This window comes from Rhea americana, unplaced genomic scaffold (assembly GCF_003343005.1).
Source record: "Rhea americana isolate MKP2758 unplaced genomic scaffold, rheAme1 scaffold_16, whole genome shotgun sequence".
Lineage (NCBI taxonomy): Eukaryota > Metazoa > Chordata > Aves > Rheiformes > Rheidae > Rhea > Rhea americana.
In genome coordinates, this window is record NW_028185705.1 from 8,086,434 (window position 1) to 8,101,461 (window position 15,028).

General features: G+C 42.5%; 1 protein-coding gene across 1 annotated transcript in view; it reads right to left on the reverse strand.

The window, feature by feature from the left end:
- The window catches only part of PTPRG (protein tyrosine phosphatase receptor type G), a 342,342-nt gene that overhangs the window by 88,369 nt on the left and 238,945 nt on the right, over positions 1 to 15,028 (reverse strand). The window contains exons 8-9 of the mRNA XM_085300014.1: positions 12,960 to 13,117; positions 7,941 to 8,133 (exon numbers count right to left, since the gene is read on the reverse strand). Of these exons, the coding sequence (XP_085156140.1) occupies positions 7,941 to 8,133; positions 12,960 to 13,117 (351 nt within the window). The remainder of the gene's footprint in view (positions 1 to 7,940; positions 8,134 to 12,959; positions 13,118 to 15,028) is intronic.

Here is a 15,028-nt window from a genome sequence, read left to right on the forward strand (position 1 = left end):
TGATAACAGCATCATCGATGACTGGGCTGTCGGCAAAATCCCACGCTGAACTCTCTCGGCTCTTGGGCCCTGGGAAACCCGCCTGCCCACGGCACGGAAGCAATGCCATTTCAATCACTAGCAGGGAAAGGAAGAAATATACTTTCAAATACAGGTATCTATACATACATACATATTTACTCTTTTTCATTATTAGACCCTCAACTCACTGCACGGGTGATACTGCAAGGAGAAAACTCACACCTCCTTTAAGCGCCACACCAGCAGTGTCATGGAAAGGGAAGTAATAAAAGCGCCAGATTCAGCTTTCTTACCCTGCCGTGGCTCAGTGGAAATGCCCAGGAACAGAATGAGCGCCGTGAAAAACAATACCACTCTTTCGGCTGTCTCATTGAATCTCTGAGTTCAGCGAGGGCCGTGCTCCCAAAGGATAACAAACAGACTACGAGGATCGTACACAGAGACGACACAGGGTTTAATACACAGCAGAGTGCTAAGAGGCACGCTGACAACACTCGCGCCCTCTCCCTTTCCCAAACACTTGCGGTTCTCTGCGATGCTTTCGCTTACACTGCTAACTTCTTGCAGTGCTTTTAAATGACATTATTAATACATAAGGATAATTGCTTTAAAGAGGAGCACGCATCTTTTTCCTTTACCTTTGCCTGCACTTTGCTAGCAGGCATTTGCAGGCTACATGCAGTACACGCAAATATTTGTGTTGATCTGCTTCAATCCACAGGCAGAATGTAGCTAGGAGACAGCCCATTTATCTTCCCTGCTCTTACCTCTCGCTACGCTGCAAACGCACGGGGTTGTTTCTCAAGGTGTGAGGGACACGGACAGACCCCGTATGTGTTTTAAGAGCCCTGTGAAACGACCTCCCGAGCCAATCTGCCCTGAGAGCACTTCTGGCAGAGGGGAAGCAGAGATTTTGCCCCTTCTGCTGCTGCCCGTCCCCTGAGGGGAACGTACAACCAGCATTTGGAGGGCGTTTGATTCCTCCCTGCACGGTTTTCTTTGTAGCATTGGAGTTTCCATGGCATCGCAGCAACAGACTCCGCTTTACTGAAAGGCAGGAACTGTGTGTTTTACTTTGTTGTGTTTGAGCCCAAATATTTCATATGTTCCACAAGTAGCACTTCTGTAGCGCTAGCCCAAATCCTCAGCAGGGCCAGTCAGCCTGGTTCCATCAAGAGCCATGCTAGGCCTGGTGATGCCTGCCAAGGATTTGCCTTGCAATTTTTTTGTTTATATTACACACGCACAGACAAGGTGATTTATTTAAAAATGTACACCCATGTCCTTATTTACACGGTATTCCTGACGCTATAGGAGTGACCGAGGCCAGAGCCAGGCGCTGCATCAGCAGCAGGAGAAAGCAGGATTTCCTCTGGAAGGAAGCGCTTTTGCAGCAGAYGGCCCTTTCTGACGTCCCGACGAGCAGCGCTCGTGCAAGGTGCTCCCGGGACGCACAGGCTCGAGAGCAAGGGGCTTGGCAGGCACCGCATCTGCCGCCTGCCTGCGGGATGCCCGGCTCAAAAGGGAAAGCGGCTTCCCTGCCCCAGCTGCCAGAGGCTTTCTCCAATGAGAGGGAGCTACTGCAGGTAGTTATGGTCCAACGCACAGTCCTGACCAAAATTAAAACCAGCATCTGCATGGGATAAATCACCAAGTCCCCCCTGTGTCCACTCAGTTCTTCTAGCATTGCCAGCAGCTGGGAACCCAACTCGCATCAAAACTTTCATACTGAATTCCTCTTGGTTTGGGCCCTTTATATCTCTAAACAAGCACAAGCAGTTACTTATCGCTTATTAATGAACCCACCGGCAGGCTGTCCATGACWTTCATGAAGAGACACGCACTCCGCTCACAGTATAACCAGGCAAAAGTGTCTGCGGGTGAATTCAGAAGTCCACAGGTCACAACCACTCTAAGGAAAAACGTGAGGCTTAGGTACCGCAGCTTTTTGTAGCCGATTCCCTTCCAAAATGGGTCAGCCTTTTCCCTTTGACCTTAATGCTTTATCTTCTACCTGGCTGCCTTCCTGTTCCCTCCTGCTTTTGCATCCTGTGCTCCAAGAGACCCACGTGCACAGGGACCAAGGGACTACAGAGCAAGATCCTGCTCGGGTACCATACGCTGTCAATGGAAGAGGAATGGACCTGGGATATCTTCATAACAAAATGAATCAGAAAGAATAAGTTGGAAAGTCCAGTCACCCAGAGAAAATGAAAAGAAGTTTTTCGTCTGTGAAGAAATCAACCTGCAAAACAGATTCTTCCAATGGTCAAGAACAAYCAACTGTAATGGAAAACATATGGTAAATTAACAAAAAAAGGTTCTTGCTTATTTGCTTTTTCCCTTAACTAAAGATACTTAAGAAAAATAAGTAGCATCATTTTGTTTCAGTAATTCCAAGTTAAGATGCCAATAACTTACAATTTTAACTTTGCATTTACAATTTTGTAGCTTTGGTTAAGAGCACACTTACTGCCATACAATATTTTGTGGTTGTTTAGGTTATACAAAAATATATAAATGACTTTAAGAAGAGAATTTATCTGCCTAATGCTCTTTTTGGACCCCTAGAGAGACCCAGAGGGCATGAAGAGACCACGAGGTTGTTGGGAGAGAGTTCTCATAAAACACGGGCATTTAGAAAGCAAAAGCAAATTACTGGGAGTAATAAYGGAAGATATAAATGAGGCAACCTGTTTTCATTCAGAAATATTACGGTCAATGCGCTAAAGTAYCTGCCTCAAAATGATAGTGTCATTGCACTGTGTTTACTCTCYGGAAGAATTCAGGTGGTTCTGGATAAGGCTAAATTGGAGACGAGCTCCAACACAAGGACGTGGTGCCATGCAGAAGAGGCAGTATCTTCACAGGAGGCCTTGGTTTCCTTTTTGATGTTAGGAGCTGTGAAACAGAGAATTTGAACTAAACTGCTTTGCTTGAGCAGTGCTACACCTTTGACGGCAGCTCCGTAGTTGGAGCCGTGCCTCCAGCGCAAAGCACGCGGGCGATGAAATCCAAACAGCTTCTGAACAGTTTTAATGGCAGCAAGTCAGAATGACTTTCAAACTGCGCGTTGCTACGGCTTAACAAGGGACGCTAAGGAAAATGTTTACCTGCAGACTACTAGAGAAATGTCCCAGCTGTTGATTTAGAGTTCAAAGCTAAGTAAGTTCKAACCAGAGTGAATTTATGACTGTTYATTATTTAACTTAGTCTAGGATCATAATTAAAGATAGTACTCCAAGGCGAATTCCCACYGATGGCAAACAGCATCTTTTGAGACTCCAGCAAAGAGTAATCAGACACCTTTGGGGAAGTAATCAGGCATCTGTGAAAGAAAACTCTGATGTCAAGAGCCCCTCACTCGGGATGCTTTTTAAGTGTTGTAAAGCTTGCAGCACATTTAATGAGGCAAAGGTTAAAGCTCTTTTTTTTTTCTCCCTCAGAGTTAAAAATCATAAAGACAAACAGTATTTGAAGATCCTAACCAGCAGCAAAATCAGATGGGCCGGCGTTCTCTTGCACACAGGTTACATCTCAAAGCACGGAAATGAAACGCCTTTCCCTCCTCAGCTTCTTTGCCTGTACTTTTACTGAAGCWGGTAATGTTTTGTAAGTCTATCTCTGCTTGACGGAACAACATCTGAAAGCCGTAAAGAACATACAGAGTTGAGAAGTCAGGTCCTTGGACTGTGTGGTCTTTTATGTAAGGATTCTCTTTACTTGTCCCCTAAGAGCAATGTGCACGACTAAGCTAATAAATAATTAGCAATCACTTTGGCATAGCTGTTTGGAAGCAGCCTACAAAAAGCCAGGAGTACAATATGTGATCTGACAGAGCAACACAATCCTGAGCCAGAGAGGACAGGCCACGTAAAAGAGGAGACAGTTTTAACAGAGATGGTCATGTGCAAAAAATCAAATGCTGCCACTGTCTATTATTTACAGTATCTGGTGAATACTTTAATAATATATTCTCTGTTTGGTAAGTCTGCACAGAGAAYCTCCAACTTTCAAAAACTTTATATAAATCAGTGCTGTAATGATGGCCAGTCATTTAAATTTAACAGGCCTGATCACTTGCATGACTTAATGGCCTGATCCATTGCATATCTTGAATCTTTAGCAAGTTTCCTCCTCTTAAAAAGTATTCTTGTCTGATGGGTTATAATCAATGCACCAGTTGCTACGATTATATACCTGAATATTGCACATCTTTAATGGTATATTTTAGAAATAACATACTTAAAGATGATCGCTATGGTTTCTTGAAACAGCTCCAGAGTCAACTTAAGAATTAAGCTCAACTCATGGGCTCTGATTCAGCAAAGGTCCTATGCATATGCTTTCATTTCAGGCGTACAAGCAGTTCTCGAGAGAACTGTTTTAAATCAGCTTTTGCCAACAGAAGAAAGGRATGAGACAATGGAACCAAAGAAAACCTTCTTGCAAAATATTAACACAAAAGAAACACTGGCGTTTTTACTCTCCCTCTGAAGTGAAAAATTAGCCCTCCACACTATTTCAAATTAACTAGTGAAAAATTAGCCCTCCACACTATTTCAAATTAACTAAAGTATTTTCACAATCTTGTATCCTGATTATTGTAAACTACCTTTAAAAATAGTTTCCCTCTTTAAAAAAAAAAAAAAAAAAAAAACGAGGAGGGTAGCTACAAAACAAAAGACTAGTAACATTCATACTTGCTAACAAACTGGATCCAAATTCACTGACAGTTTTGGTTGACCTAAAATAACCTTTCTCAGAGGATTTTTTATTTTTTTTAACCAAATGCGACCAGTTATGGGGCTTTCCTAAGAAAATAATCAGAGGTCTTGCATAAAGTGGGAAACAGCTTTCCTGCAATGTATCTGCTGTTTATGCTAGCTGGTCTCAGTTTTGTGACCCCAGATAGCTTTGATATCCAGGAGAAAAGGCATTCCTGTTCAGCGCTGAACTGTTTTGGATACCAAGTTTGTCAATGAACAACCGCATTGTTTTATACAAATCTGAAACTCACTGTTCACCAGGGAATTCTGAAAATTATTCTGAACATTATGCAAATTGTTCTGGGCACATTTTCCTCCAAAACAAGAAAGGCTTGCATAACGAATGCTACACTGTTTTCTAGATTAGCAATACTGCCCACAGACTTAATAGAGTGTGACAGAAGAAACAAATTGCAAAAATTCACACCGACAAACAAATCCGAACTTCCCCTCCAGAGCTGAAGACCATCACAAACCATGCCACCTTGCAGCGAGCAAAAGACAACATTTTCTTGACCTTGCCTTTTCCTACAACATACACACGTAAGCACAGGGAGGGCATGCAAAGCCAACACGTGACAGACACTGGTCACACTGCCTAATGCAATGTGGAAAGCATTCAGATGCAACTATGAGGTGTGCAGAGGAATCTGCATAGAATAAATTTGTTATGCTAACACTATATTCTTACATTTGTATGCTAGACTCTCTGTTTGAGAAGTGCTCTGCGCACTCAACTTCTCAGTGCTTTTGCATGGATGACACTATATAAAGAGGTACTGCATTTACTAGCTGAATAAACAATAGGTTTTGCTTTCACTCAAGTATTATGACTTCAACCCGTTTTATTTATATGTCAGTAGTTCAGAATGTGCAGTGGACCAGGCACATCATCACTGTTCACCTTTGTCAAAGAAGAGGCCAGAAACATCCTCATTCTTACATCTCCRGAACAGCTATAACTCATCCCTGTAACCTTTGGAGGATACGCTACAATTCATTTTGTTAGTAACACTGCAGCAACCTGTTTATTTTTAAGTTTATATTAAAAAAGCACCTATTTTCATTGTCCCTTGGTGTGCACACAACCCAAAAAGTGACAAGTTGACAGAGCCAGTACAAAAAGACTGGCTGCCCCACTAGCTTTTGCCTCCTACAGCAAAAGCTTCAGGAGGAAAAAAGCACTGCTGAGCATCATCTTGAGTCTTGTCAGACCACGGCGGGGCAGGGGAGGGGGAAGCACATGTTCCCCAACTGAAGAGTCTATTAAACATATTGTATGCCCAAATTCCCAGGTAGGAACAGGTACAGAGTGCTACTGGACCTGGACTAACCACGTGTGTTGGGAAAGGACCCAGGAGAAGTTTCTCAGCAAACTGGTCCTCAACTGTGTAAGGTGGCTAGTGCCCAGGTAGCACGGTATCAAAGCATGGACTGATGGTTACACACCTCCCCTGCTCCAGTGCACCTGGTTTAAGAAGGCCATGTGCACTTGGTTGAATCTGYGCTTAAGGAGTCCTTAAAGTTCAACAAATGGGAATCTTTTCAGTTACTTCAAGTGCCCCATTGGTATCAACACTCCAAGATTAGCCCCTTAACTTCAGACCTCAGCGTTTGTAACACTCACTCATAATTGTAGATTTCAGCTATTTTACAATAGGTGTGAAAATCACCAAAAGAATTTTAAAATCTTAAAAACCATCCAGTGATGCAAGCGATACTCAGGCATGCGGCCAAAGCAGTAAAACCTTCTTGACTATTATACCACCTGTACCAGAGGTACCTCAGCTGCACTCAAAATAAAACCTAGTCAGTTTTGTCACTTTTAACATAACGTAACCTATTAACTTTCATCACTGTTCTGGGTAAGCAACACATACATAGGATATATCTGAAAAARTAAATATTGACACACGTTGCTGTTAAAACACTGATTGAAAATTGCAGACCAGAGCATCAGAGCTTGGTGGGGTCTCTTCATTCCTAAGATCGCCTTCTCACTTCTGACACAAATCCTCTATCCCAAGGCTGCCTTTAATAACATGYGGTTTATGTGCATGTATATTATATATATAAAAATAAGCACACTCACAGAATAATGAGCCCTGAGAAATACACTCTYCCAGCACTCTCTCGGGAGGGTGAGGCTGCTGAACACAGCTGTTTTCATGATTCACGTCTTCTAAAAACTACATTCACTGCGCCTGGCCAGGTGAAAATGCCAGGTACACAAGGGCAGCTTGTAAATCCAGTTAGTTGTTTCCTTCTGGCAAACTGCCCCCTCTACTATACCTCTGCCTTGGATTGGTTCAGCACCAAACATTTCTTGAGCCTCAAGACTAGGAAGCATACGTCATGCTTCTTCTAGCTATAAATAAGATCCAATAAAATCAAGGACAATAAAGGTAGTAAATGCTACTTATTTCTAGTCTTATATTATCTAGTACACATTTCTCTCAAAATTTTGATGTGTTCCTGTAGCTGGGGCTGTTCATGTCAGTGCAGCTACTGCCACCTCCTTCCCAAACCCTCTCCATCTAGCTCGTTATCCAGCTTTTGATAGAAGCAAGCACCAGCTGCTCTACAAAAAGGCACATGAAACACTCCAGCAAGACATTATAAAACAACCTGTCTACATGGAAGAGCTTCTTCCCCAATCATTGTTGCCAAAAGGTTGATATGTATGTTGAACAAAAAGGTCAATGGCTCTTCAAAAGTCTTGTTATTATAAAAACAAAAACCATGAGCACATCTGGATATCCCATCTCCATTCAAACACCCAGTGAGCCATTCAAATAAAGATTCATGCAGGGCCTGAATTTTACCTCTGCTGCTGCCCCTTAATGTTTCCTCAGTTTTAGGCATCTCTAAAGGCCTAAGGCCAGTCAGGATAAACAGAGAMACAGGCTGAATTGAGACTAATTCATTCTGGGTCTTCATCTCCATGGTACCTTGTGACAGCTGGTTTCACAGGTCACTTTATTCAYACCTAAGATTAGTTAATTTATTGAGATATGTAAACAAAGAATACCTGCATACACTGCATTATTTCTTTGGTAACTCACAGCTATACTTAACACGATATAATGACACAGTAGAACCAAAAGCATCTCTTATTATTCAAGTGCAAAATTCATAATCCTAAGATACCTTTGGAAGCTTCTGTACCGAGTGGGTTTTCCAAGATGTCTGTCGTATCTTGGCTCCAAGCATCCTTCACAGCAGACTTTGACACCTTCCTGTTGTTCAGATTTTGCTGTGGTCGGAAGTTATTCCTCAAATACTCCACAGACTTGACATGGTCTTGCTGTTCGGTGGTAAATATGGAATAGAATGCCTCCAGCTGATCACGGCGGGGAAGAGAAAGAACGTTAATTAGAAAAACAATGTGGCAAAATCCAGGCAGCTGATAAGAATGTAAAATGGCAGGAAGCATTGATGCCAAGGCTGATAAATCAAGCAGGAAGTTGGGCTGCCCRCTGAAATCATTGCCAACCCTCTTATCTCAGTACAGTGTTTATCCTGCCAAACAGCAGAGAAGGCCTTTGAGCAACCCGTGCAAGCTGGTCCTGGGCAAGGAAACGCTTGCCCTTAGACCTCTTGTCTGGAAGGATTTTGTGTGTGAGACAGCCCCACCAAAACCTCTCTCTGCTGGCACCGTTTTGCTTTGCAGTATCCTGCCAAAAAGTGTTTCCAAGCCCTTTGACCCTCTGAGTTTTCTCCAGACCCGGACAACGCTGCATCTCTGAACATCCTACAGATACTTTGTGGCCAGGCTAAGCTTTGTGGATAGATCTTGTAGTGTTTGCACAGGAAGTTCACTGTCGYTGTCCCAGCTTTACAGGATGGGCASCTCAACCTGCACTCTGACTTGCCCACAAGCAGGTCATTAACACAGTGGAGTTACAAGACTCYCCGCTCCAAGTGCCCTGATCCCCCTTCCAGCCACCACTCCCTCTGACACCTAACTACAGGGGGGAGGAAAAAATAACACAAAATAGATGTATTTAGGCACAGTGAGTATAAAGTTCTCTGGAAAAGGAAGCTGATGTTTCCTCTGTTGGATGCAGGTCTGAGGTATTTTTAATAAAATGCATTAACCTGTACAAAAGAACTGTAATGGGAAAACTCTCCTATTCCTTCATATCCTATTTCTTATTATTTCTTAGAAAGAAATTTCTACCAAACTATGGTGAAAATATTTTCAGCTAATGTTGTTCTCACAACTATCAAGGTCAGTAAAGCATTTACTAATAGCTTGTTATCATTTGGGTCAAGAACTAGAATTAGTTGTGTCACTATTACAAAAGCCAAGCAAGACATAGCAGAGGAGGATTCAACCCTGGTCTTGTTTACATCAACAGTAATTATATATATCCAAATCAACAGTAATTATATACATCCAAGGTATGGATTTCAGGGAGTTCAGGATTTGTCCTAAGACCTTAAAAAGGGAGTGGAGTTGCACTCATAGCTTAATGACAGGTCACAGTTTGAAGGCTACACACTTTTCATTAAGCGTATCTGCAGAGGAGAGCGTGAGGAGTCATGAAACTGGGAAAAATTACACTGCCAGCCACATTGTAGCCTCAACTGATAGCACTGATAAAAATAATCAAAGGGAAGTGTAACAGAGCAGCTAAGTGTCCTCCACTGAACCAAGAGGTACTCAGTACCATTATTTAATTTCYCTTCAAATCAGTAAATTGAAACACCCCTTCCGCTGCTGCTGCCCAGCTTGCCCRTTCTGCTGGGCTTGACGATGCTACGTGCTCAGCTGAAATCTGTCAAACTTCTCTGGCCTGCAGGACAGGAGGAAGTCAGCTTTTACACTTTTCATTTCAAAAAGAAGCCCCCCTGGGGCGAGGCGGTGTGCTGCGCTGGCTAGCAGAGATACGTACAGGAGTRACATCCCTGGCAGCTAAGGGGAGAGTGCGAAGGGATGGATTACACAGCTCAGAGCCTCAGTTCGGCAGTTCTGCCCTAAAACMCAAAACTCGGGGAACTGTGAGTCCCGCAAGAGGCTTCCTTTGCCCCTAAAACCATCACTGGGATAGCAGAGAACAACTCAGGCTGCAGCATCTTTGTAGCAGCTTCCTCCACTTGCCACAACTGCACGTGCTGCAGGAGCAGGGAAAACGAGGCACAGGGAGGGCAAACGGCCGATGAGAGGGGTAACAGCCACCGGCCGYCCCCCGCTGCTCAAAACCCATTTCCTACCTGTTAGCATCGGGCATGCTGMAGCATTGACAGATAGGCTTAAAAAAGGGGGGGGGGAATGGACTGTTTTCTTATACTTTTGTCTTAAGAAAGAAAACAGATGATCCAGCTAACTGTGCACTCTTCTATGCCTTTCCACGAAGGAACAGATCCAAACTCTGCAAAGATTTACCTAGCTGTTTCACCGGGAGAAGTTTTCAGGAAGCCAATTGACAAGGCTTAAAGTTACTCTATATAAGCTCGAGAACTTGGGTAGCAACTGCTCCTCTGCAGTCAAGTCTCTAGGCTTGTAATTCAATGATGTTAATTGAATTTTTAAACGTTCAGAAAGTCTTTTAAAATATTTTCTTCTGCCATGCTACCTTGGGGAGGTGTAATTGTATTTTAACTACTGCCACTTCAAATATGATTTTTAACCTTCCCCTTTTTATGTGTTGAAGTGTGTATAAATCATTTCAACTTCAKTTTTATTATAAAAATATTATCTATCAAAAATGCGAAATTAATTGATCTATAGCTGCCAGGAAAAAAAAAAAATCAAGAGCTACATTCAAGGAGCTACATTCATGCTCTTTAAGGAGTATGAGAGCTCCTGTTCAGAAGAGGTGGAAAGCTGTTAAAACACTATTGTAGATGCAGGGAAACCTGATCTAAAACTCCAAGTCATGTAATTACAAACTATTAAAGCCTGATGCACACAGTTTTCTAAGGGTTGGATACATAAATGGCAATTAAAAATACGAAAACTGCTACAAGCACAACGAGATACTCTGAGGTATGCATTACACRAGATAATGCCATGCTTTGGGTCATTGAACGCACTTAGCTTTACAATGCATCTGCAGGGTGACAYGGCTCGTCCCGTTTTGTTGTCTAATTATTGGGAGAGACGACGACGATGAAGCACTGAGAATCAAACAGAGAAGCCTCCACAGATGGACCACTTCAGCACTGTCCCTTTTGCGGCAAGGTATTTTGCACAAAAGCAAGGATTTAATTGGAACAGCAACAAAGCTCAAATAATATCACTTTCCTCCCCTGGGATTACWGACTGCTTCACAGGGTTTGTGATAAAGAAGGTTAAACTATGGCCRTGGATTATACTGCACTGTTTCTGTTACAAGAACAAATAATAATCACAGCAGTGGCAGGGTGGCAGTCTCTTAAAATACACTCATCTCGAGCTGCCAAGGGGAAGAATACTATTATTTATTCCACATTCGTTGTAGTATCAATGAATGGCTKTCTACACACAGAATTCCCAGCCCTTCAACCACACATGCCTGCTCAAAGCAGCATAACTCCAAATTTTCAAGGCTTAATTTGGCAGTGACTACTGTGCAGCACAGGAAAGAAGCTATGCYGGGATAAAGTACCTTTATAGCATTATAAGGTTGTCTGTAGCTGGCATTTACCAGTTTATTGGCATTTATTAAAGAAGTTTTTTAAAAAAAGTTGAAAACAAAAAAAAAAGGCTGTCTCAACCCACCTGATACATATACAGGGTATAAAACTGAAYGTGGGTCAGGCCTCAGAGCAACCCAGTGATAATAAACTACTTAACAGTACACTTATTGATTTGTAGACAGTGAAAAGCCTGAAGGGATTGCAATATACTGTGGGCAAGGGCAGAATTCAAAATGATCTTGACAATCGGAGAAACAGTCTGAAAAACACAAGGGATCCGATTCAACCAGGACACGTGCAAAGTCTCCTGCTTAGGCCAGTACCGTCACCTGCACGAAGACACGGCGTGAACCAGCCGTGCTAGAGCCCGCGCTGCGGAAACGCGTCTAGGGAAAGGGCTCTCGCTGMCCACCAGCCCACCGGCGTAACCACGTCACGCTTTGGCGAAAAAGGCAAAACAACGCAAACATCTGCAAAGCAGGGGAAAAAAAGGACTGGTCCGGGAGCACAGCAACCCCCTTGCCCCGTTTCAAAATCTTTGAGCAGCAGCAGCAGCAGCATCCGCCGGTCATCCCACCCGCAGCACTGAGGCCAGTCGTTGTATTTTGCAATATTTCCTAAGCAGAACATGATTTCACCAGCTCAGTGCCACATGCCATAGCAGATCAGAGCAGGAACTGATTTTTYATTTATTCAGGAATTAATTCTTCATGGYGCTGATCCTCAGTTGTGGTACTATGCACTATTTTTAATAAAATTAACAGCTAAGAGATGATCACTGACTATTTGATGCCTTTTCGCTTTCTCCAACACCATCTAGTGAACTAATTAYCTAAGTTTTACAGAATTAGTTTATTTTAGAAGTCTGTTTTTGACAGCTCAAGCCAAACAAATAAAAGGAAAGACTAACATCAGTGGTATGACTTTCTAAAGATGACAATCTGAAAATGTCAAAAATGCACTTAACTGGTAAACATCTGACTACATCTATCYATTACTTTATTGGGAGCATTCTTCTCCAGACAAATCTCAGGCATTGTCTCTATTTGCATTAAAAGCTGCTACGTGCTAATTTTAAAGATTTGTGTACCAGCTCTCTAAGCATATAATGGCAGCTTTACTGTGTTACAAAAACAGTTAAGCATGGAGAATTAATGGAAACAYGTCTTTTCTAATGTAATTAGTTCAAATTACTAAATCTGAGCAGAACTGAAATCACTTACTTTACTTTCAAAAGAAAGTTTCAATTAAAAAGAATAAAAAGGAATTCCGTGCAAATATTTATACCACAGCCTAATTTAATCTTAATACAAACAATACCAAATAAATCACTGAAAGGAAACGGGGTTTCATGTTGTACAGTCTTTTTAAGACCGATGGCTCACGTTCAGAAACAATATTACTTGAGAAAAAAAAAATCCCAGACGCTTCCTTTTTTGTCAACACAAACTTTTTTGTTCTCAACATTACGACGATGGTTTTTGAGAACACTGCCTTACGAGGGCAAAGCAAGAGATGAACTTCACTAAGAAAGCAACACACCTGATGGTAAGAAATAGGAACGGGCTTCCGAAAAACTATCCACTCGACGATCTCGCTGCAGGGGGGAGTTGTCAGGGAGCCTGCGTAGCGGTAGTAACTCCCCAGCGACGTTGGCAGAAGGTCTCTCAGCACAAAGGGATCCAGAAAGGTCTCCTTCTCTGCAGGGAAGATTGACAACCAAAATCACACTTAAAAAAAAAATTTTTTTTAATGTGTCTTTAAAACAGACGTCACATTGATAGGCAGCCTAACAACGTGTAATGGCAACAACATATTTTATGATATATATAAATATATATATATATATMTATATGGAAATATGAAGACACCCTATCAGGAAAGCTCTGTACAAGGTGCTGTGTTGATTATTAAAAGAGCAGCCAGAACGCTAGTCAATCCTACACCCAACGCGTAGGCTCCTACAGAGGGGGTGTGCAGGTGCGAAATGCCCTTGTTACCCCATCGGTTTGCACTAGTGTGGAAACAACACTGCTTGGAGCGGTTTCAGTGCTCGTTGGATGGTTCTTCAGCTTCATGGCAGCGGGCGTTCGCCGAGCTCCCGCAGGACAGAGCTGGGGCCCGCTCGCTGCTGCCAGTCGAGGGCACCAGGAACGGCACCCGTCTCCTCGGTAAAACCCACTGCCTCTTCTCTCCAGTCCAAGAGGCACCAACAAGAAGTTCCTTGCTGGGGTCCAACGTTTTGGGGAGGAACTCTGTCTTCTTGGCCAACCTGAAATGCAAAGCCAAGCACTGGCAGCATTTAGCTTCAGTAACAGTGTCGRTAATCTTTAACTTTGTGAACATAAATAAATAAATGAAAGAAATAAAGAGCTGCAGGCAAGACAACAAACAGCTTCCCTGCCGCCCCCGAGCATTTATCGTTTGCAGTGTATGTTGGCTCCCAGGTGGCAGCTCCCTCTCAGCTTGTGCCAGGGTGCTCCCTGCCCAAGGGCATGCTGACCAGCGAGGCTCTCCCATACATCTCCATTCCTCACCTCCTACATTCTTTGTGCCTCACATAAATTTAGGATAGCGGGAATGCTGCTTCTTCCATATCATCCAAGCTGCTAAGCAAATCCTTTCCCCTGCAGCCAGACAGGGGAGCAGGGCAGCTGGCAATRGACACGCGCTCCAGCAAGGCAGGAGAGAGTGGAAAAAGGTCATCTGCAGAATTCGCCTTCCCAGCATCCCACAGTTTTCTAGAAGTCTCAACCAAACCAGGAGGTTTGTCTATAYCTCTGAGCAGCACTCTGCTAATCACAGGCATTTTTTTCCTGCTGCAGCAAGGTGCAAATGTAGGAGGCACTTCAGACACCTTCTGTCCTTCTGCATAATGCCAGCAGTGGGCAATGAGCTCGTAGCTTCATTTTCCAAAACATGAATAATTCTATTAAAGTTGAAGTATATATTGTAACAGAACACTGCAATCTCTTCATTTACCATTTGTTTCTGCCTTATGCAAGCAAGTATCAACCATTTCTCCATCCCCAACAAGGAAGGAAACAAAAAATAAAACATATATTTTCTTTTTCTTAACACACCTTTGGTTTAAAAAAAAGAAGGGCTTACGTGTTAAATGGTAAAATACACGATTGGCCAAAGTTCAAAGAGATTCTAATCAAGAAAGCATAATCACAGCAAAAGGTTGTATTTAATTTGATATCCTGTTTAAAACCAATTGGCTTATTTTTATACAGGAAAAATTGGTTAGAAAAACTGCAAACACATTTACGGGGCTTGATTTTGAAATTCAGCACATATACTTCTTCACAACAAAAAGACATAACTTTTCTGCTTAAGAAACTGTCCCCTTTTATCATGCACACAGTATATTGTTATGAATCTGAAAGGGCATTTGAACATGCAAACAGATCTCCTCTTATTAACAGCCAACGACTATAAATGGAATTGATGGGAGACATATGCACATTTCTAAAAGTGCTTTCCCCTTATATCCATGCTAATTGAGAAATTTAAAAAATAACACTTCAGTTACAATTAACAGTTAAACAATTTTTAACTACTATAACCTTTTACTCAGAACTACAAAAACACTCAAGATGTTGGAC